Raw genomic sequence first — 23,188 nt, 5'->3', positions numbered from 1 at the left:
TTGTTGGATCAGGCCCAAATTCACTGACTTCACTGGGAAACTCTTACCCAAAGAAATATAGCTCATCAGGTCTTACCAAGGCAAATGTGTTTTCCGTCGAGGAGAGCAACCATCAACCTTGTCTTTGTTTAATTCAGTCTATATTTAGTCAGAAACCTTCAATTAGACACAGAGCTTAAATCGGAAGGTGTTTTTTTTGTTTTTTTTTTGTAGGGGTCTCAGTAAAAAATCATTCTGAAACAAGAAACCAACACAGTGATATTTTCTTCCTGGAGCCCAGCCGCAAGGAGAAACAAAAGGCATGGATGGAGCTTTATTTTGTACAACTGGAAGCACAAAGCGCCCTGCTGAATGCTATACCATTGCCTGTAGTCTTTACACCATTGGACAGACACTTAGTGTCAACATGTGTTTCATTTAGGTCTCAAAGTCCACAACCCGACTTTGTAATCAGAGAAACAAAATACATATGTTCACGGCAGTGACAGCAACTTATCATGAGCAACTGATGTCTCTTGAACAAGCGTCTTGTGGCTCATCACTGCACAATTTGCTACGTGATACTCGTGTCCTTCTTGTGAAAGCGGGTGTCCTGTGCATAAGCCCTGAATACAACCAGTCTAAGAAATACAGGCACGTTCCATATGATTTCCTGTTGTTTGTTTTGTTCTAAACAGTAGGCGAGCTGAGTGGAACAGCAGTGTCATAGGTAAGTGTCTGTGTGCAGCAGGTTTGAGGTGTGTCCTCTCTGGTGCTCAATAGTTCTGTTTCTTCACTAGAGTAAACTGTGGTGTCCATGTCATCAGAATGATATCCTGACTGGTAGCCACTCGTCTGGTTTGAGGCTTCAGACATCACAGATTCGTTACTTTTACTGGGCACCAGCATACTGCAAGAGAAATAGAAACAACGTTGAAATAACTTCTGAGAGTTTCCTTTGGAGGCCATCATTAGGCACATCAATTTGTACAAACCGCTCTTCTCCAAAACCAACATGAAGCAGAGCAGAGTTGTCGTTAGCAAGGGTGGCTTGTACGCTGATATAAAAGCTTTTTTAAACGTGCACCGGATTATAGGAGAGATGGTTTTCCTCTTCACTCCCCTATGACATGTAATATGCATCCTGTACAGGGATCATTCTTATGGCAGTACAGGCTTACTGTGGGATATAAACTGTGGCCTCTGAAAGTGAAGTGGAATGAAAGCTTGGAAATGTGTCCGTGCATTGCAGTGTGAGGCTGCAATTGTAATTACAGTGAACCTTTGCTTGGAATGAAGTTGTTCTAGAAAAATAAGACCCTCAGAGGGGTTTTCACAGGAGTAGGTGAGGCTTTAGCTGTGTGAATCCCACTGACTTTTAGCTGAGTCTCAGAACTAAAATCCCGTACAATGCGCTGAAATTTACCCCTTTTGTCCTTCCAGCTCTTTGAAAATCATGGGTCTGCTTTTAAATAGAGAAACCCACAATACTGTTATGAACAGGCTAGAATCAGAACCACTCAAATGTGTGCCATTGGCCCAGTATTCTCTAGTTGGTAGAGTAAAGGTGGAGAAAATAGCACACGTTCTCTCTGTGCTGCTGCTTGAAGTTCTGAATAGCTGCGGTGTACAGCACAGTGACAGCTACAACGTCCTAGGAGACCTGGGACTTGTTACAAGACACAGATAACCAGGCGTGCAGTGGTTTATTTTCTATATTTTATATGGCACACAAAGGCCATTCAGAGAAGAGTCTGTCTTTTGAGACAACTCATAGCCTAAGCATCTTCTGTAAACTGGATAGTCTTATTCCATCATATTTGCTGGCTGACCCTTACCTAAAGGGAACTGTCACTTGCTGAGCTCTGTCTTCCAGTGTCTTCAGCTCTTCAGATGCAAGAACCATCCCACTGTCTGTCTGATTGTCCTTTAAAGAGCCAAAGAGAGGCCGGAAATTGATCAGATGGAAACACACACAAAAATGGAAAAGCAACACAAGGAATATGAAGGGATGTAACAGAAGACAGACTTACATCTTGAACAACTTTTACAGCAGGTACTAAGGGCACATCTTCAAATGTTTTCACACTCACAGGTCGGCTTTTTCTCTTACTACCTTGTCGGTACGGACTGTAAAGAGAAGAATGGGTTTGTTTTCATGAGCTGTCTTTTGGGTGTATGATGATATACAGATGATATCAGACTCCTTTATCTTTCAACAACAAAGTTAATCATTTGTCAAAACATATTATGCAAACCTCAACTGAAAAGGGGAAACTGGCTAGAAAGTGGCATGTTTCTGACCTGCGGCTGCTAAAACCTTGATCCCCAAGCAAATCCTAAGGAACACCTTTTAAAAAACAACCAACTCCTTTTCTGAGTGATGTTGCAAGTTTCATTTCCTGCAAACTCCATATAAAAGTCTAACGAACAGAGAAGCTTGGACCACAATTGTATGTCTCTTTCTTTGGGCTGTACTTCTGACACTCCAAACTGGACCTGAGTCACCTACAGCAGACAGAGCAAACTGTCTCCTGTTAAAATGTGGGAGTTGGGGCTACGTATTCAACATCTCCCCTTTCTTGAAGGCTCTTCTCCAAAAGAAGCCCTCCAAGCAGGAGGGAGTTCAGTAACCCAGTGACAAAGAAAACAGCAGTGGCCTATCACGGAGGACACAGATGCCCAAATCAGCAGCAACCTCAGAGTTCCCTCTCTACATAAGTGTAATGAAATGTACCTTGTTTCCAAGCTAGCCTACCTAAAACTAATGCAAGAGCTGCAGCAATATTGGCTCTGACCTAAGAAGGGACCACACCAACTTTACTTCTGGAAGAGTGGGAGTCAATGGGACAAAAGGCATCTCAGTATGCTACAGTGAGATCCTAGTCTGCTTTGTTGGCTGCAAAATGCTTCCAGCTTCAGGAACATAAAAATAAATCTATCCAAAGTCACATTTCATATTCCCCGCTCTCCGCCTCTTAGGGCAGCACTCCCACTGCTGTTTCATCAGAACAGACTAAAAATTGCAGAAAGCCCCTTTAAAACATATATTACCAATGTTGTTTTTTTTCCTTTTAGTCATTACAGAATAACAGGAAGAGTGGGTTGGGGAAAGCCATATAGGAAGTGTTACAAATGGAAAATGAGAGCAATGCTTTCAATTATATCAAATGTTTTCATCTTTTAAATGTAAATATTATCGACCATCACACTATTAAAACATGGTATTTAGGTGTTTAGTTATAGTACCTTGATTTCAACGGAAGCCCTAAGTGCACTGTTCCTATTATTTTCCCTAGCCCTATACTAAAGGAGGATAGGGCTTGATCCTGCACCAACAAAGTTAATGGAAGCTTTGTCATTGACTTTCATGGATGCAGGATCAGTACCCCTGCAATAATTAAACTGGGGCAGAGTGGTCTGAAGGGACTTTCTGGTTCTTATATGAAATTCTTCTATCTCTGCTCTTGTCTCTTGCAACAAACCCCTCCAAGTCACCCCTGCTTCTTCTGAGGCAGCAGAAAGACACTGGCAACCATCCCTGGCATCCTGAACTCTTGAGGCTGCAGTAGGAACCACAGATACGCCTAGGTGAGAAAATTCCTTCCTCCCCCACAACTTATGCAGATAAGCCCTTTCTTAAGCCCATATGCATAAGCTAGGTGCGGGTTCTGGAGTTTGGTCTTAAGTAAGCCTTCACTGTACACTGCTGGATAAGATTGCACGCTCTCTGCAACAGGGAACATCTATTTGGTACATGTTTTTACAGTGCCTACCACAACAGAACCCTGATCCGTGACTCGGGCCCCTAGGTGATACCAGAACACAAGTAATACATAATAAATAAATATAATCAGTAACAGTACCGCTTAACGAAACTTCCATTAGCCATCAGTTCATGACCCACCTAACAATGTGCTCATTTTCTGGGTAGAAATATCAGGGGACTTGTGTAAAGATAGGCTTTTGTTAATGAACCCATCACTAGGTCTATCATCCTTACCACACCAGGGTGTGTTACAAGAAGACCAGAAAAGAATGACTAGACGTTTTCTAAGGGCTAGCTAAAAATACTATCACAGCACTTTTGGACGAGAGACTGAACTCTTTAAAGGGCGGCAGGGGAAAATTGAGGTTATACAGGTGTTTCAGAAGCTAAGAAACTAGTGTTTTGCAGATCCTCCTACAGAGACTCTATGGCTTTATTCTTATCCCTATGAACAGAGTTAAATATGGACCACAGCAGCTGAAATCTCTTCCTTTCATTTTTCCTCCCCCAACCTGAACACAACTGCCTAGAGGCCACAGTGGGATGTTCACCATATAAAATACCTAATTCCTGCTGTGTTGTCATAATGGAATTTAGGATCGCAGGCTTCCTCTTCCGCCATACAGGAAACAGGTGAGGTTGGCAAAGAGAGTCCAGAATCCTCATCCATGTTCAGTGATACCATTAAAGGAAGGACAATGTAATCTTTACCATCCTGTAGAATACAGTGAAAAAAGTCAGAGTAAAATATATATACGCATTGTAAATAAGAATTCTTACAATAAAAATTAAAGCTATGGTGGGCTGCTTTATTTGACTATAAACAGTATATTATATTTGCTGGAGCATACATCAAAAGGTTTGAACTTAAAGGGACATTGTCAAAGAGTTTTAGACCAAAATGTAGACCTTCTAATGGTTTTACATATCTGAGTAAGCAATCAAACGTTTACTTTTTAATTTTTTATTTCAGTTACAACTGTAAGCTTCTTATCGTGATCTGGCTTTCTGCCCAGGGCCTTAGCGAGTCTAACGCTGGCCATGCTTGGTGGATCCCCTGAAATCTGCCCACAGCCCCCCAGGGGGCTTTGGACCCCTGGTTGAGAACCTCTGTTCTAGAGCATGAGAACTGGAAAGTGAAACCGACCAGTCTATAAGAATTATCCAATCTGAGTGAAAAGCAAAAGGTGAACAATAAGCAGAGATAACAAAAAGATAAAACTATTTCAGTGTTAAATAGTCTAAAATGATATAACTAACAATGAGGATTTTTTAAAATGAATTTTATAGACAGTGTACACGTCAGATAATAATATAGTCACAGATAATTTCTAGTTGCTGTATTTCTAGTTGCTGAAGTCTCCTCATTGATGTATGGTGACAAATTATTTTGACAAGGAATGTATAATTCATTAAAGTACAGAAGATAAACCAATTATGTGCAGTGTGTTACAAATGATTATATTCTTTAAAATAAATTGGCCTAGACGATTATAATGATCTTTTCTTTTGTGATTTCTCAGTTGAATTTATAAATATATAAATACACACACACACAAGGCAAGTGGCAGGAAATCCACAGAAATGATATCTATCTATTTTAGTTTCATAGATTCATAGCACCTGCCCAGAATAGCCAATAAAACTCTTAGGTTCCCAGGTGCATGCCCTAACCACTGAGCCATTGTTTATTGAGGAAGGGTGGTCGTGGTTCCTCTTTCTCTCTGATTTTGACCAGAAATTCCATCCTGGACCTCATAGACTCGTAGATATTAAGGTCAGAAGGGACCACTATGATCATCTAGTCTGACCTCCTGCACAATGCAGGCCACAGAATCCTGAGAAAAACCCACCCACCCACTCCTGAGAAAAACCTCACACCTATATCTGTGCTATTGAAGTCCTCAAATCATGGTTTAAAGACTTCAAGGCGCAGAGAATCCTCCAGCAAGTGACCCGTGCCCCATGCTATGGAGGAAGGCGAAAAACCTCCAGGGCCTCTTCCAATCTGCCCTGGAGGAAAATTCCTTCCTGACCACAAATATGGTGATCAGCTGAACCCTGAGCATATGGGCAAGATTCACCAGCCAGATACCCAGGAAAGAATTCTCTGTAGTAACTCACATCCCACCCCATCTAACATCCCATCACAGGCCATTGGGCCTATTTACCATGAATATTTAAAGATCAATTAGTTACTTATATGGTCCCATTATCACAGTATCTGAACACCTCACAGTCTTAATATATTTCTCCTCCCAACACCTCTGAGTGGTAGGGAAGTGCTACTACCCCATTTTACAAATGGGGAACTGAGTCACAGAGAAACTAACTGACTTGCTTAGGGTCCCACAGGAAGTCTGTAGCAGAGGAGGACACTGAACCCAGGTGCCCTGAATTCTGGGCTAATGCCCTTACCACTGGCATTTGTGTAGTTATCAAGCAGACAGTGAGAAGTGGGACAAATGAAGTGGTGTACAGGATACAGCTGGCTCCCTGGACTAACCCCAAAGCTATCCATATGGACAATCTGAGGGGGCAGTGGGAAGCCTTGCTGGGAGGGAGGGGTAGACATGGGCCAGGTTTTGTTATTATCACAAATCTCTGTGACCTGGGCCATCCTATTCAGTCATCTGCCTCAACTCCCCAAGGTGATGTGGTATAACAATGGCCCAACAAGGCACCACTGCAGAATATTGTAGCATTGGTACAATATCTATATTCACGTACCTGACGAACATTGGCTTGCAGTAAGTTTCCCAGGTGCTCCACTAATTCAGAAAAAGTAGGTCTTTGCTTAGGTTCTCCATGCCAGCAGTCCAGCATCGTCTGATATCTAGTGGGATAAAACCACGACAATATCAGGGCAATGAGGGGGGCATATTCTACCTACACAGATGATTGCTATTACCATAAAGCATATTTGTAAGTTCCTACATTTCTGGTGTTGTATAGTCTGGTGCTCTCATCCTTGTTCCTTCTTTCAGTCTTCTACAAAACTCCTCATCAATTTTTACACCAGGATATGGCGAAGCTCCTAAAATGATAACCTTTTTTTAAGAAGACACTTAAAATTCTGGGCCTGATTTTCAACCAAATGATTTGTACATGCAATAACTGCTATTATATGAACAAGTCAGGCAATTAGAGATGTTTGCATGTGCAATTACCCAATTTGCATGCAAAGTCAAAACTTTCAAAAAAAATTTCACTGTTTTTTCAACCAGCTCTATCGTTAAAGTTAGAGGTTCAGTAGCAAATAAAAGTGACTTACCTAATGAAAATATCTCCCATAGCAGAATGCCGAAGGACCATACGTCACTCTGAATGGTATATACTCTGTCAAAAATGGTTTCTGGTGCCATCCATTTTAGGGGTAATCTGGCCTGAAAGCAGTGTAAAAAAATAATTAAACTTTAGTAAGAGACAGGAAAAAGAGAACACTGTTTCCAAAAACAACATGTTAAAATAGAATAGCTAATTCGAATTAAAGGTCTCCAACATTTATTCTCCAAAACTTACATCTCCTTTCCTGACATAATCTGGGTCTTTGTAGATGTCTCGTGCCAAGCCAAAATCACAGATTTTGACCACGTTATTCTGTGATAAAAGGATATTACGAGCAGCCAGGTCCCTATGAATGCACTGCAAAGGGAAGAAAACAAGTTTATAGGTTGGCTGTTGTTGAACTCTCTGCTCAGAGAGTTGATCTATTTCACATCTGTGCTGACCTCACTCTCAGAGGCCAGATATTTCTTAAATCCTATTAAGAAAAATAAATCCCAACGTCAACAGAGTTACTGATTTTTAAGTGGCTTTTTTGATGATTGTAACTGACCTGAAAACAAAAGTCTTTCTGAGCCAAGTCCAAACACACATCTGTTTAACCAATAAACAGCCATGGCCCTTGAGGTTAGCCAATTAATTATCCCAGGAAACTGATGCAAAACAGGTTAGGATCTGATTACCACAGATTTACTTTGGTTATATTCAAATCCACATTCCCCATCGCATCTATGATACTTCACCCTTTTTAATATACTTGAAATGGTGAAAAATGTCATATGACAGGCCCAATGTTGAGATTATTCTCTGCTGGAAACAATTAAAGATGGAAAAGTACATCTCTCTATCTCTGCCAGTATGATAGCCGCCATCATGGCCAATGCACCAGGGACTTCCATAGCTAAACTCACAGGCCTCTCTACAGCTTGACCTACAGGCTCTGGAGCTGGGGTCTGTAACCAACGCTCATGCTCTGTAGATCAGGCACAGAGGGGGACATAACACACACCCTACCTGACCGGTAGGTTACACATGCAGGATTGTTCTTATATATTTTTCAAGCCTTGACAAATGCCCTTCTAAATGACTAAAACAAAGGGACTCTCCAATCCTTCCGTGGGAGACTATTCTACATTCTAACAGATACCACCATTGGTCATATATCCAGATATCCAGCCTAATTTTGCCTTTGCATATTACCTAGTATTCCTTGTTTTTATGCCCTGTGCCACCATTAATAATTCCTCTTTCCTTTTGGTGTTTACAGCCTTCAGAATATTTGCGAATGATCAGCTATTGTTTGGCCCAGTTATACAAAGTTAGGATCAAATCCTGATGGGGCATCTGCTCTGGGATGAAATGCAGGGGAAATGTGGTGTTTCTTTTGTGTTAGCAGGTCAGGCGGAGATCCATCAAGGGGAGATTCACAGTGCCCACAAACATGCATCTCTTAGTCTACAGTGTCTCTGTGCAGTGTCATGAACAGGGGCTTCCATCCTTCCCACTGCCCTACAGAGCAATTTCTTCAGAGCAAAGCCTTTTTATTCTAACGTGGCTCTTCTTATCAGGAATTGGTCCCTCATTCCTTTTAATCTTTCCTCAGATGTCATTCCCTCCAGGCACTTTATCATTCTTTTATGAATCAGAGAACAATGAACCTTATACAAATTGCTAACATTCATGTCAATCAAAGCACCTCATATGGGCTGTTTCATTTTGTCATATTAATGGCTCCGACATTTTTTGGAGCAATCAGAAAATGTTGTGGATGGTTGCCAGTCCAATGACAAACCTATCGCTTCCTTCTATGAACCTGTAGCATCATTTTCTACAATGGTTAACCATATGAAAAATGCCATTTCCCTGAAAAGATTCTTACTTTGCGTGAAGCCAAGAACTCCATCCCCCTGGCCACCTGGAAGCTATAACAGATAAGGTCCTCCATGCTCAGAGGGTTCTTGCAAAGGTCTTCAGAAGCTGCTACAAGGAGCAAGATGACAACAATCAAACATGTTCTCTATTTCAGATTTCACCTACGGATGTTTCTTATTTAAAATACATTGTCAAATCCCGTGACCAGTAGTCAGCACTTTACATTACTGTACGAGAGACCCATGTTCAAATCTCAGGCTTGATTATTTGTTTCCAGAGTTTACAAGAGCTGGGAGAGCTGCAAAAATCAGCTCATGTAGTATCTAGTGAAAGGAAAGTCTTGCAGCAATCCCAGTGGATGAGCTAAGAGTGGAACTGAAGGGAGTTCTCATTCCGCCCCCATTAGGGAAGAAAGTACAAAGGTTTGTGGATCATAGAAAAATTGTTACTTGAAGGAGGGAGACATTTAATCTCACACTCTAGCAAACTGGAGGGGTAAGGTCCATAACCACACCTGCTAATGGTCCAGTCCTTGCTCAGTCATGACATCATTAGGATATTTGCTGAGTAAGAACTGCTATAGAATGATCTGATTATAACTCCAATCCCGCTACTGTATAGTTAGGCTTGGAAGGATCAGTAAACACTGATTTTACCATACACACAAAACCCAAAAAAACCATATTTGTATCAATGATAACAGAAATGTACAGCTAGGCAAAGTAAGCAAATGCTACCTGAGAATTTATTAGGGTTTGATTTAAAGATATTTACTTTGTATGTTTTGACAACTCGTGTTTTAAGGCTTATGCAGCTTAACTTTTTGAATCTCAATGTCTGTGCAATGTCATGTCCCATGACTGTGCAAAACTTTTAAAAACTTTTAAAATAAACCCTAATTCCCTTGAAATTATACATCAAATAAAGTTGAATTCTGCCAAGTCTACATATAGTTGAACTGTGGCCTCCCTCCAGATGAGCCTGATCAAAGTGCTGAGCCCTAAGGCAGCCCCTACCAATGACAAATGGCCCAAAACTAAGTGAGCACAAATCCTACCTTCTTCTTCCTCTACGTCACTGAGGGATCTCTCCTCCACAAATCCCGAGCTCGTCGAGCTCTGGCTGCTTGTGATGCTATCTAAGCGTCGCTTCAAGTCCGCTGAGATTTCACCAGCGTAGTTTTCTTTCCCCTGCCTAAATCTGGCATTTTTAGTCTAGAAAGGAAAAATAATCAGAGTGTTTCTGAGGCAGACGTGATATTGTACAGTGTATAAATCAGGGAAGTCACTGAGCATCAGAGGGGGAGAGAAGGCGTGGAGGAGGCACTTAACCTGCTTGTGGCCCCCTCCATGGGGGTGCAGCAGCCCTCCACCTTCATATGTCAGTCAGCAGCACTTATAAGCAGATGCTACCACATTCTGTCGCTTGCTGAACTAGCATGTTGTCAGGTGACTTCCCCTTCACTCTGTTACTGGATCCCTCCACTCTACCACTCATGCCACTATTCATTCCTTTGCTTCTTCTCCCACTGCAAAGTCCATCCCACCTCCACAAACCCACCCATCTCATTTACCTGCTTCTGCTCTTATGCCACCAAATGCCTCTGGAGATAGGCCTAACCCCATGCAGACTCCCGCCTCTACAAATCCAGTCTCTCCTGCTTCACTTTTGCTCTATTCTTGCCAAACAACACTGCTTTCCATCCTCACGGATTCCCATCCCCATAATCCCCATTGCTTATCTGGAGTAGCATTGTATATCAATGATGAGGTAGAATGTAAAGAAATAAGAAGCGATGGAATGGATAAGACAGAGTCCGTCTGGGCAAAAATCACATTGAGGAAGAAAACTACTAGAGCCGCCCCTGGGATAGTGCTTGGGGTGTGCTATAGATCGCCGGGATCTCATTTGGATATGGATAGAGCCCTCGTTAATGTTTTTAATTAAGTAAATACTAATGGAAACTGCGTGATCATGGGAGACTTTAACTTCCCAGATATAGACTGGAGGAAGAGTGCTAGTAATAATAGGGCTCAGATTTTCCTAGATGCAATAGCTGATGGATTCCTTCATCAAGTACTTGCTGAACCGAATAGAGGAGATGCCATTTTAGATTTGGTTTTGGTGAGTAGTGAGGACCTCATAGAAGAAATGGTTGTAGGGGACAATCTTGGTTCAAGTGATCATGTGCTAATTCAGTTCAAACTGAATGGAAGGATTAACAAAAATAAATCTGCAACTAGGGTTTTTGATTTCAAAAGGGCTGACTTTCAAAAATTAAGGAAATTAGTTAGGGAAGTGGATTGGACTGAAGAACGTGTGGATCTAAAGGCAGAGGAGGCCTGGGATTACTTTAAGTCAAAGCTGCAGAAGCTATTGGAAGCCTGCATCCCAAGAAAGGGGAAAAAATTCATAGGCAGGAGTTGTAGACCAAGCTGTATGAGCAAGCATCTCAGAGAGGTGATTAAGAAAAAGCAGAAAGCATACAGGAAGTGGAAGATGGGAGGGATCAGCAAGGAAAGCTATCTTATTGAGGTCAGAACATGCAGGGATAAAGTGAGACAGGCTAAAAGTCAAGTACAGTTGGACCTTGCAAAGGGAATTAAAACCAATAGTAAAAGGTTCTATAACCATATAAATAAGAAGAAAACAAAGAAATAAGAAGTGGGACCGCTAAACACTAAGGATGGAGTGGAGGTCAAGGATAATCTAGGCATGGCCCAATATCTAAACAAATATTTTGCCTCAGTCTTTAATAAGGCTAAAGAGGATCTTAGGGATAATGGTAGCATGACAAATGGGAACGAGGATATGGAGGTAGATATTACCATATCTGAGGTAGAAGCGAAACTCGAACAGCTTAATGGGACTAAAGCGGAGGGCCCAGATAATCTTCATCCAAGAATATTAAAGAAATTGGCACATGAAATTACAAGCCCATTAGCAAGAATTTTTAATGAATCTGTAAACTCAGGGGTTGTACCGTATGATTGGAGAATTGCTAACATAGTTTCTATTTTTAAGAAAGGGGAAAAAAGTGATCCGGGTAACTACAGGCCTGTTAGTTTGACACATGTAGTATGCAAGATCTTGGAAAAAATTTTGAAGGAGAAAGTAGTTAAGGACATTGAGGTCACTGGTAAATGGGACAAAATACAACATGGTTTTACAAAAGGTAGATCGTGCCAAACCAACCTGATTTCCTTCTTTTGAGAAAGTAACAGATTTTTTAGACAAAGGAAACGCAGTGGATCTAATTTACCTAGATTTCAGTAAGGCGTTTGATACGGTGCCACATGGGGAATTATTAGTTAAATTGGAAAAGATGGGGATCAATATGAAAATTGAAAGGTGGATAAGGAATTGGTTAACAGGGAGACTACAGCGGGTCCTACTGAAAGGTGAACTGTCAGGCTGGAGGGAGGTTACTAGTGGAGTTCCTCAGGGATCAGGGATCCTCAGTTTTGGGACCAATCTTATTTAATCTTTTTATTACTGACCTCGGCACAAAAGTGGGAGTGTGCTAATAAAGTTTGCGGATGATACAAAACTGGGAGGTATTGCAAATTTAGAGAGAGACCGGGATATCATACAGGAAGGTTTGGATGACCTTGTAAACTGGAGTAATAGTAATAGGATGAAATTTAATAGTGAGAAATGTAAGAATTTTAGTTATAAGCTGGGGACGCATCAATTAGAAGTAACTGAGGAGGAGAAGGACCTTGGAGTATTGGTTGATAATAGGATGACTATGAGCCGCCAATGTGATATGGTCGTGAAAAAAGCTAATGCAGTCTTGGGATGCATCAGGCAAGGTATTTCCAGTAGAGATAAGGAGGTTTTAGTACCGTTATACAAGGCACTGGTGAGACCTCACCTGGAATACTGTGTGCAGTTCTGGTCTCCCATGTTTAAGAAGGATGAATTCAAACTGGAACAGGTAAAGAGAAGAGCTACTCGGATGATCCGAGGAATGGAAAACCTGTCTTATGAAAGGAGACTCAAGGAGCTTGGCTTGTTTAGCCTAACCGAAAGAAGGTTGAGGGGAGATATGATTGCTCTCTATAAATATATCAGAGGGATAAATACCGGAGAGGGAGAGGAATTATTTAAGCTCAGTACCAATGTGGACACAAGAACAAATGGATATAAACTGGTCATTGGGAAGTTTAGACTTGAAATTAGATGAAGGTTTCTAACCATCAGAGGAGTGAAGTTTTGGAATAGCCTTCCAAGGGAAACAGTGGGGGCAAAAGACCTATCTGTCTTCAAGATTAAACTCAATAAGTTTATGGAGGAGATGGTATGATGGGATAACATGATTTTGGCAATTAATTGATCTTTAAATATTCATGGTAAATAGGCCCAATGGCCTGTGACGGGATGTTAGATGGGGTGGGATCTGAGTTACTACAGAGAATTCTTTCCTGGGTATCTGGCTGGTGAATCTTGCCAATATGTTCAGGGCTTAGCTGATCGCCATATTTGGGGTCGGGAAGGAATTTTCCTCCAGGGCAGATTGGAAGAGACCCTGGAGGTTTTTCACCTTCTTCTGTAGAATGGAGCACTGGTCACTTGCTGGAGGATTCTCTGCTTCTTGAAGTCTTTAAACGACGATTTGAGGACTTAGGTGTCTCAATAGCTCAGACATAGGTGAGAGGTTTTTCGCAGGAGTGGGTGGGTGAGATTCTGTGGCCTGCATTGTGCAGGAGGTCAGACTAGATGATCGTAAGGGTCCCTTCTGACCTTAATATCTATGAATCTATGACATTCAACGCCCTCTTAAAACCCATCCCCTTACTTCATCCTCCTCTGTCCCTGCTCTGTAACCAGACATAACAGATTCCTGTTGATCCCCTTTACCCTGCTAACTCCCAAGAGAGGGAGCAGTAGATTGCACTCACCAATATAAAACAGTAAAACTCTCCTTTCCCTGCCCCCAAGGATACAGGAAAAAAACCCTCAGGAAAGTGATACAGTTAAAGGAGGCTCTCATGTAGGAAGAAAGACATATGACCTGCAAACTGCAGGGCACCTCTCCAGAGTTTCTAATCCCCTTAACACTGGCTCCCTCTGGGGTTCTGGGTAAGTCTCCTAGGCAAAAATGTTCTATGTGGAAAATCTAAAGATATATATATTCATGTACCCCAGAAGTGGTTCTCAAAGGTGATGAACACCACCAACTCCTTCTGAAAAATCAGGCCACTGACAGAGGGGTCCAGATTTAGACACTGGCCTTCATTTCTCTGCTCCATTTTCCCATCCTTAAAACAGGGATCTCAAAAAGGCGCAGGGAGGATTAGTTAGATCTTTGGAGAAAGCTTTGAAGATGAAATGATAAATTGGCTGGAGAAATTGATTTACGAGGAAAGATTAAAAGCGCTCTATATGGATAGCCTGGCTAAACAATGAACAAGGGGGACGTGATAGCAGTTTACAGAAGGGTATAAACACAAGCAGGGAGTGAAGTGATTTAAGGTGGTACAAGCTAGTTTGACTAAGAGTAATGAGCTGAAATTAAGGAAAAAAATTGGGCTGATAATCAGGAAAAATTCCCTGGCAGATACAGCAGACTGTAGAATAGTCTGCCAAGAAAAATGGTAGATGCCTCCTCTTTGCACATTTAAAGCTTAGAATAAGAAACTAACTATATTGTATGGGCATGGGGATTGACTAGACGACCTGTAATGCCTTTTCTGTATTGAACTTCTATGGTAAATGCTAAAGATTATCATAATTAATATTAATACAAAGATACATCCCCAATAATCCTCAAGCTTTCCACTTAGAATATAAAAAGAGTTTTAAAAATAAAGTTTCATCACTCCTTAGCCTCTATTTTTAATTTTGACGATGACAGCAGACTGTACCTTGTATGGCACAAATTCATTTCTCTTGCTCCTTAAGTAAGTTGACAAGTTTCCAAACTTGCAGTATTCCACAATCACCATAAGTGGGCCTGCATAAAACATAAACCAATTAATTAGAAAGCTATTTATTTCCCAGTTCAGCCCAGCTAAAAATATGTATTCTTCTAAAAATCATTCCACCATCTTTCCAAATAATTTTAAAGAAAATATCCACAATATAGACAGCAAAACTCTGTTCAAAGAAGGAAAGTGACACTTTTTCTGATTAACATGTGGGATGGGGGAAATAACATTTCACGCCAAATTTTTCAAAAAGCAGAGGCCTCATTTTGCATGTGAAAATGTGTATGAATTGTGTGCTTATATTTACACGTGCAAGCAGCTATGACAATACATGCAAATTGGCTCACTGTGCATGCAAATATCCATATACACTGATACTTGCATGCACAGTCATGCAATTAACCACCCAGTTACAGTAAACTACTTTCATGTACTCATAACTGTTCATGCATCTTTGTGCATGGAGCTGAGTCTCCATGTTTTAAAATATTTGGTCCTTAAAGCCCAATTTGCAAACACAGGTACCTTAATGAGCTGCCCAAATGTTGTACGCCGATGCTCAAATTGGGTTACTTGGACATTTGACATTTGGAAATGCTGATCTAAAATCCAATTATTGAATATAGGCTTCTTATTTTGGCATCTACAAGTAATAATTGGCCCCTATGTCTACCTTTAGAAAGATTTATGGGATTCTTCTTCTTCCCAGTAATGTACTATAGTTATGGAACTGCGTGAAGGAAATTCTTAGCCTAACTGTATTAATATTAAAATTACGACTGAGTCAGCTTCTTTGGCAAGTTATTACAAAGTTACTTGTTCTAAATATCTTCAAAACTAGTGAACGATGCTGGCCTTGTTACACCAAAACTGCTACAACTGTAAGTAAAATAGATTTAACCATCCAAATTAGGATCCAGACTCATAATCACCTTTTATCCCCGAGCTGAGAAGAGTGGTACAATTTGTGGTTTTGCTTTAGCCCAATAGAGACATAGGGGCTACCTGTGGCATTTTTGGATCTAGATTCTGATCCCAAACCCACAAATGTGTTTGCTTTCAGAATTCTGTTTCTGGCCTATCTCTAATTATAAACTATGTTTACTCCTCCTTTGGACAACTACATAGCATTTGAGTTTTTCGTGTGAGGAATATGAATGGTCCACACCATAAAGAAAAATAATATTGTATCTGCACGTAGCATGCCTTTTATCCAAGGATCGAAAAGGCTTTGCTAACGATATGAAAGCATTATTACCCCATTTTACAGATGGGGGAGCTGAACTGAGGTACAAAAGGTAAAGTGACTTCCCCAAGGTGACACAGCACATCAACGACAGAGCTGACAGATTGAACTCCAGCCTTTCCATCCCCTGATCTAACCACTGGATCATGCTGACTCTTATAATGAACAGCCCTGGAATAACTATACTGGAAAATCAGGGTCTTGCTAATGATGGAAACTCAATTCTCCACTAATCAGAAATGGTCTTACTGAATTTGAGATAGTGCCCCCAACCACTGAAGAGACATCCTATACCCAGAGAGCACTGAGGACTCTCAGTCGGTCACTCACCTCCTGGCTTTGTGCAGGCACCAAGTAAATTGACAACATTTAGATGATGACCAATATGAATGAGGATTTTGAGCTCTGACATAAGTGCTCGGTGTTCACTGTGTGTAGCACCCTCTGTAAGGATAAAAATTATACAACTGATCAGCATAACAGCAATAAAGGGTTTTCCCTTTGCTAGCCACATCCATTAGCATTTTGGCATATTGAGTAAATGGTCTTGTAGGTTAACCTAGGCTATGGTTCTCATGTGAGGGTCAAAACATACATTCCTCCTAACTATGCTCTGGCCCTCGTGAGCTGTAGAGTTACAGGTTGGTTTTCCTTTATTTTGGAACAGTTCCCGAATGCTGCCAAAAGGTAACAGGGTGACCAGACAACAAGTGTGAAAAATCGGGATGAGGGTGGAGAGTAATAGGAGCCTATATAAGGAAAAGACCCAAAAATTGGGACTGTCCCTAAAAAATCGGGACATCTGGTCACCCTAAAAGGTAAAATGTCAGACTGGAGAGACAATCAGTGTATTACTGCATGGAATCTTCTTTGCTCTATGCAACATTTTAAGCAGAGTCTGTTGAGTTTTCAGTTACCAGAGGTATAACCATTACCCCATTGGTGTCTGAGTGCCAGGGACTACCACTTGTCCTGTGGCACTAGGTTGGCCCGTGAAAGGGAGGAGGCGGGGCAGGGTAGGGGGCTGCACAGCCTCTCACCCAATCAATGAGAACAGCCACTGGATGATTTGCCAGCATTTTGAACATGCAGAGGAGGCAGCAGCAGTCAATATATTAGTGGGAGGGGCACAGAGCAGCATTCGGCAGATTTGGTGAACGCCAGGAACTTATGTAGGTGGGTGGGGTCCTCTCTTAATTTGCTGAGGGACCTATCTCATTAATGTTATGTCCTTATACCAGGAGACTTGACAGCATGGCACATAAACAATTAGCTTTATTCGCAGTGCCTGTATTGTGTGACTACTCACGCAGCACTGACAAAACTCCCAAAGTCCTCTCCCATTATTCACTGGTCTCAGTGTGAAACCTGGAATGGCTTCTCTGGGTTCCAGAGTCCTGGGAAGGAGGAATGATTCTGGGAGCTCAGCTTTGTATTTAATGTCAAAACATCCACATCACTGACAATAATATTGAAGAGCTCTTTAAAATCAGCCAAGGAGTAAGCTAGCTGAATAGTTTCTCCGCCCCAGATAACAGCTAAGTCATTGTTTAGGGTTTGAAAGAAAGCTCACACTGTAGGTACAGTATGGAGGTAAACACTGCAGAAATCACACTTGTGTAGGATTACTTGTAGGAGCAAATTTAACTTCTGCACCTGCATCTATCAACTTCTGCATCTATAAAGTGATAGTAAAGAAGCTCTAACGAGCAACCTCCTTACAGTTAGACGTAAGTTACATTATTCTCACAGCAATTGTTAACTAAACCCTCCTAGGACATTGGTACAAAAATTCTTATAGTTCAACATGCTTTGTTGGCTTCTGGATACAAGACTGGCAATACAAATACATGATATCTTTTTAGGATGCTTTTAGTCTTCATTTTTACCTTTCAGCATTTTTACTGCAACAGTTTTGCAGGTAGCAGTTTTGTCAATTCCAAATGCATCTGCTTCTATGACTTGGCCAAATGCTCCACGCCCAAGGGGTTTACCTGGTAATGAGAAGATGAACAGATTTAGACTTATTGTCAAAGCAGTGGAAAAAAGCTAGGCCAATCATTAACCAAATCAACCCCCATGTTGGAAATGATGGTTTGGCACACGGTGGGCTGCGCCTATATAGGTGTGAAAGTGGGGTCAGGAAACACAATAACTAGACCAAGCTAGCTTTTCCTTCAGGATGCGGTTAGGAGAAGCCATGGTCCAGCCATCTCCTGCACTGGCCCAAAGGACTGAGCAATCACAAAGGGAACACCCACTGCATCCTATCAGAGTGTGATGTAGTTCCAGGGGCAATTCTGTGTGTGCCAGCCAGAATTCCTCCACAGGCTCCCTGTGCAGTGTATTCTTTCCTCAGCCCCCATCCAAAATAGTGAAAGCACACCTAGCTTTAGCCTGTCTCTGGGAAACTCCCACTTGCTGGCATCATAGGGGAGACGTTCACACTGCTCATCCATAGGGACTTCATCAGGATCCATGATGATTGACAAGTAGCCAGTCTTTAGTTCCCCTCCACTGGCCTGGAAAACAATATCAGTTCTAGTCACAAAAATGGTACGTGCTGGCTGGAATGAGGCAGTCACATGTACTAACTTCTCCCTCCTCTGGGTTTTAAAATTTCACAGAAATGCAAGCCTGTAGTTTCCTCCAACTACATCATTATGAATATGAACACAGATCCTTGCACTTTTAATAATCAAAAGCAGTTAAAGCATTTTTTCCTCCGAATGCCTGGTCAATTAAAACCAAATTTCTGCGCCCTCAATTCCAGGCAGGAATGTTATGGTACTGAGAGAAATAATGCGCCTGTTGGTTTAAGAACAATGGAAAGGAATAACACAAAAGAGCCGTAGTCAGTTTTCATTTGTCATGCAAGACCAATGCTGGTGGGACAGTAAAAGAATGGTTTCGTTACCCGTTTAACGGTCCGGAGAATGATTACAAGAAGCAACCAGAAGAACATGGCAATCACTGCAGTCCCAACCAGGATAATGAGCTCCAGGTTCATTTTCTCTTCGGCGCCTGGGGAGAAACAAATGAATGATAGCTGAAAGCATTGATAGCTGAAAGCTTATTGGTTTAGGTCATCAGTTAAAGGACTGCATAGAGTTCCTTGTTCCAAAGGTTCATTTTAAAAGTGCCACGTGTAGCAAGCCAACTAAGGCAACGCTTGTTTCTTATAGGTTGGAATATTGGGCCAAGTTCCACACTGAATTACACATTGTGAAACCCCACTCAAGACAATGAGGAATGGAATTTTGCATGAGATAGGTCAGCACAGGATTTGATGCATTGTTTTCTCATAAGCTTTCTGATTCCTACAAATTAGTGCACAATGAAATGGCAGCAAGGATTAGTCAGACTCTTATGGCCAAATTTTGCCCTTAGTTACACCCTTGCGTGGTTGAAGACAGCCTTGTTTTGGTGAGGCTGAATGTGCATAATCGAGGGAAGCGTTTGGCCCTTAGCAATTACGAAATAAAAGGTGAAATCTTAGATTTTAAAGGAAATTGCTATTTTTGAAAACACAAAAGCTAGATGAATGTTGAGCACCCAAAAATGAATAAGTTTTTCTCATGCACAGAAAAAAGTGATTATGCTATGTAGGAAATAAGATGTTGCAAGAATGATCCTCTGTATTATGAAACAACATCTCTATCATTTCTTTAACTTCTTAAACTGGGATATGAAAATATGGACTGTTTGCCATTCTTGTGGTCCTGAGACAATATATCCATGAATCAGAATCCTTATTCCAGGTTTAAGCATGGTACCACTTGAACATTTGATAACAAGCATCAGAGGAATTACTTTCTGTCCCACCCCCATTTCTCAAAGTGTGTTCCTGTACATTTCAGCCCTGGCATCATATAGGTTCTCCCACACAATAGCACACTGGGGTTTTTCCATTATATGGCCCATGATGAGCTGCATCATGACTTTCTTCACATGAAACAATGTCATAAATGTGTTTCCAGTTTTCACAGACTTGCCTGATCATACCCTGAACAATCACATTTATTGGACCAGCTGAGAGCAAGTATTTACATTAGGGTTATTTACAGATAATTTGCACCCAACAAAAATATGTTGCCCAATAGATCAACTCCATAACCTAATGAGAACTCAAAAACAACAGGCGATAACTTTCACTAGCTCAGGATAACAGAGTGGCTGATCACCCTGATTTATGAGACAGAGATTCCTGAAGTATTTAGTGACTATTTTCTTAAACATATAAAGGTAACATACTAATAACGAAAGCAAGGAGCTCCTGATCAATGCTTTTAATTGGCAGCGTCCTTACTGTTGGTGGAAGGCGAAGAGCAGTTTGGTTTTGTCGCAAAATAGTTTGACCACTTGTTAGAGTTTAATTTTCACACCATGTAGTCAGATTTGGCCTGATGGTAATGGAACAAACACTAACTGCCAGAGTGTAGTGCTTACCATGAGAAGTAGCTTCAATCTAGGCACTAAGCCCAACAGTTAGGCCCTGATCCAGCAAAGAACTCACATGCATGCTTACGTTTTAAGCACATTTTAGTCCATACCTATTTGGCAAAGCATGTAAACATGTACGTAACTTTAAGCATATGGTTATGTCCCGTTGACTTCATTGCAACTTATGTAAATGCCTAAAGGTAAGCACATGATTAAGGGCTTTGCTGAGCCAAAGATTATGAACCAGGGTTCTAGACTGGGGAGGAGAGAAACAGTGGTTCTCTCCCAAGCTCCCTCCACATGCTTGCCTCATGGGTGTTTTCAGCCCTAATGGTTGCATAGATGAGTTTGAAAACATGACCCAAGTGTAACCGCTACAATGAGTCTGCAGACAACCTCTGGTAGAGGGAGGAGCAGCAGCCACTAGAGTCAGGGAGGAAGCTGCCTGGCCACATACCCACCATCAAAGTAGTGAATGCTGGATGGATGTGAAACTTGGATGGCCTCTGAACTCTATACATTGAAATCCCATTGGTGAGGCTTGGAGGCCCTCAAAGCTATTCTCTTTCCTTCTGGCCTTTTATCTCCACGGGACAGGTAGGGGGAGGTAGAGTGACCAGACAGTAAGTGTGAAAAATCGGGATGGGAGTAAAATATGGCACCTATATAAGAAAAAGCCCCAAATATCGGGACTGTCCCTATAAAATCGGGACATCTGGTCACCCATGAGGGAGGGGATGTGAGAGGGTACCAGCAAGTGCCATCCACTCATGTCACCAAAATGGGACACCATTCACTGGAGATTGTGCGTGATCCTTCCTCCTTTCCTCCCCTTTCTTAGATGTCTTGACAGCAGTGATTGTTAAGCATTGTTATCAGCATTGTTAAGTATCCTCATTAATACCCACTGAGGTGTGCCAGGCTCTCTGCAGACTCAGATGCAGGTATTATTGTATTGATTTGCACTCACTCTATGTTTTCAGGTTTTTTTCTGCCACCATAATGGCCAGCTGTGATTTCATAATGAAAGCTGTGATTCTGGAGACCAAGATATCTGCCTCAAAAACCAAAATCACTGGGTTGCCAGCGTGGTGTGCCCTCACCCACTTCGAGCTTGATTAGGAGCCTTATCAATAAATAAATCTGATCCACTTTGGCATAAGGAAACTTTCAGCAAAGGCACTGCTAGTACGTTTTCAAAACTGTGACCAAGACATGATGCATAGGCTTCCTTTTTAGCAGTTATCATTTCAAGCACAAATAAATAAGAGAAGCAAATCTGTACTGACCTTCTACTGCAAAGAAAGTTACAGCTTTTTTGCATCCGAGGACGTTGCAGGCAAGGCAGGTGTAGAGACCTCCATCTTCTTTCCTTACCCTGCGTATGGTTAGAGTTCTGTTCCCATCTTTCAAAACAATACCTGAAAAAAGGATTTTTTCTTAATACTGCTATTTGCGTTGGCTTTGGCTGTTGTTAAGCATTCAATAGTTGCAATTTTTTTTTTTTTTTTTGCATACACAACCCTCACACAAAGAAAAGGAGGACTTGTGGCACCTTAGAGACTAACAAATTTATTTGAGCATAAGCTTTCGTGAGCTACAGCTCACTTCATCGGATGCTGTAGCTCACAAAAGCTTATGCTCAAATAAATTTGTTAGTCTCTAAGGTGCTACAAGTCCTCCTTTTCTTTTTGTGAATACAGACTGACATGGCTGCTACTCTGAAACCCTCACACAGTGTATAAAATAAACAGGGCCACATTCTGCCCCCACTCCACACTTGAACTCTGCATTAAAATCAATGGGGAGTCCTGTGTAAAACACACGACAGGTGAAATAAGTCATACTGAAGGAGCAGTTCCTCACCTGAGTCTTCAACAAGGGTTTCATTGCTTTTAAACCATGTGATGTGTGGAGGAGGAATTCCATTTGCTGGGCATGATACTTCTATGGTTTCACCAAGGTTTGCTGTTTGATTCTCAAGGCTCTCTACCAATGTGGGGGCCACAGGCTCTGTTTGCATGAAAATAAAGTTATTGAGAGTTTCCAAGTACAATCATTTTTGTGATGCCTTAGCACTCGCTGCTACTTTACAAGTTTGAGTCACTAATGTAGTCCCATGGCCTTACTGCAGTGGCACCAATCATGGTGTTCATGGAGAGATCGTATTTAATCTTCCCTGATACACAAGACAAGGACAATAACTAAGAAAACATTATAAGGAGAAGTCCTTTGTCTTTTACATGAGTCTGCTCTCCATCTCCAATCCCACTACAAGAAGGGTGATATTGATGGTGCTTGAGGCTCAGATTCAGGAAAGCATCTGTATTCAGGACTGCCCATAATCATGTGTTTAAGTACTTTCCTTTATCAAGGCCTAAGTTGCCAAGCCAGGACTGCAAGACCTCTATGCATCCAAAGCCAGCCACCGGCATTGTTTTTGCTGAAATGCCGCCTCGCTTTTATAACAATTTTAAAGCATGACCACAGTTGCAAACCCAAAGGTTCAGTCACACCTTAAGTCACAAGTATAAACAGATCATAGATGTCGGTGTTTTGCAAGGCAAAACCACACAGTTATCAATTTGTGCCACTGTTTGTGCGCATCAATAAAGAGATTTCATTTGCTTGCACAGCACAATTCCCGGCTTTTCCATCCTT

At 41.5% G+C, this 23,188-nt stretch overlaps 1 protein-coding gene across 1 annotated transcript in view; it reads right to left on the bottom strand.

Annotated features, from left to right (window-relative positions):
- Window positions 1-300: 300 nt before the first annotated feature.
- Window positions 301-23,188, bottom strand: part of KDR (kinase insert domain receptor) — a 41,361-nt gene continuing 18,473 nt past the window's right edge. Inside the window, exons 14-30 of the mRNA XM_077814574.1 lie at window positions 22,394-22,540; window positions 21,817-21,948; window positions 19,002-19,108; window positions 18,471-18,606; window positions 17,974-18,078; window positions 16,415-16,528; window positions 14,776-14,864; window positions 9,963-10,119; window positions 8,913-9,010; window positions 7,271-7,393; window positions 7,023-7,134; window positions 6,686-6,785; window positions 6,479-6,584; window positions 4,312-4,463; window positions 2,013-2,109; window positions 1,818-1,906; window positions 301-889 (exon numbers count right to left, since the gene is read on the bottom strand). Of these exons, the coding sequence (XP_077670700.1) occupies window positions 670-889; window positions 1,818-1,906; window positions 2,013-2,109; window positions 4,312-4,463; window positions 6,479-6,584; window positions 6,686-6,785; window positions 7,023-7,134; window positions 7,271-7,393; window positions 8,913-9,010; window positions 9,963-10,119; window positions 14,776-14,864; window positions 16,415-16,528; window positions 17,974-18,078; window positions 18,471-18,606; window positions 19,002-19,108; window positions 21,817-21,948; window positions 22,394-22,540 (2,084 nt within the window). The 3' untranslated portion in view covers window positions 301-669. The remainder of the gene's footprint in view (window positions 890-1,817; window positions 1,907-2,012; window positions 2,110-4,311; window positions 4,464-6,478; window positions 6,585-6,685; window positions 6,786-7,022; window positions 7,135-7,270; window positions 7,394-8,912; window positions 9,011-9,962; window positions 10,120-14,775; window positions 14,865-16,414; window positions 16,529-17,973; window positions 18,079-18,470; window positions 18,607-19,001; window positions 19,109-21,816; window positions 21,949-22,393; window positions 22,541-23,188) is intronic.

This window comes from Eretmochelys imbricata, chromosome 4, assembly GCF_965152235.1.
Source record: "Eretmochelys imbricata isolate rEreImb1 chromosome 4, rEreImb1.hap1, whole genome shotgun sequence".
Lineage (NCBI taxonomy): Eukaryota > Metazoa > Chordata > Testudines > Cheloniidae > Eretmochelys > Eretmochelys imbricata.
The sequence above is the reverse complement of the archived record's forward strand: the minus strand, read 5'-3'. Positions and strand labels throughout refer to the sequence as shown.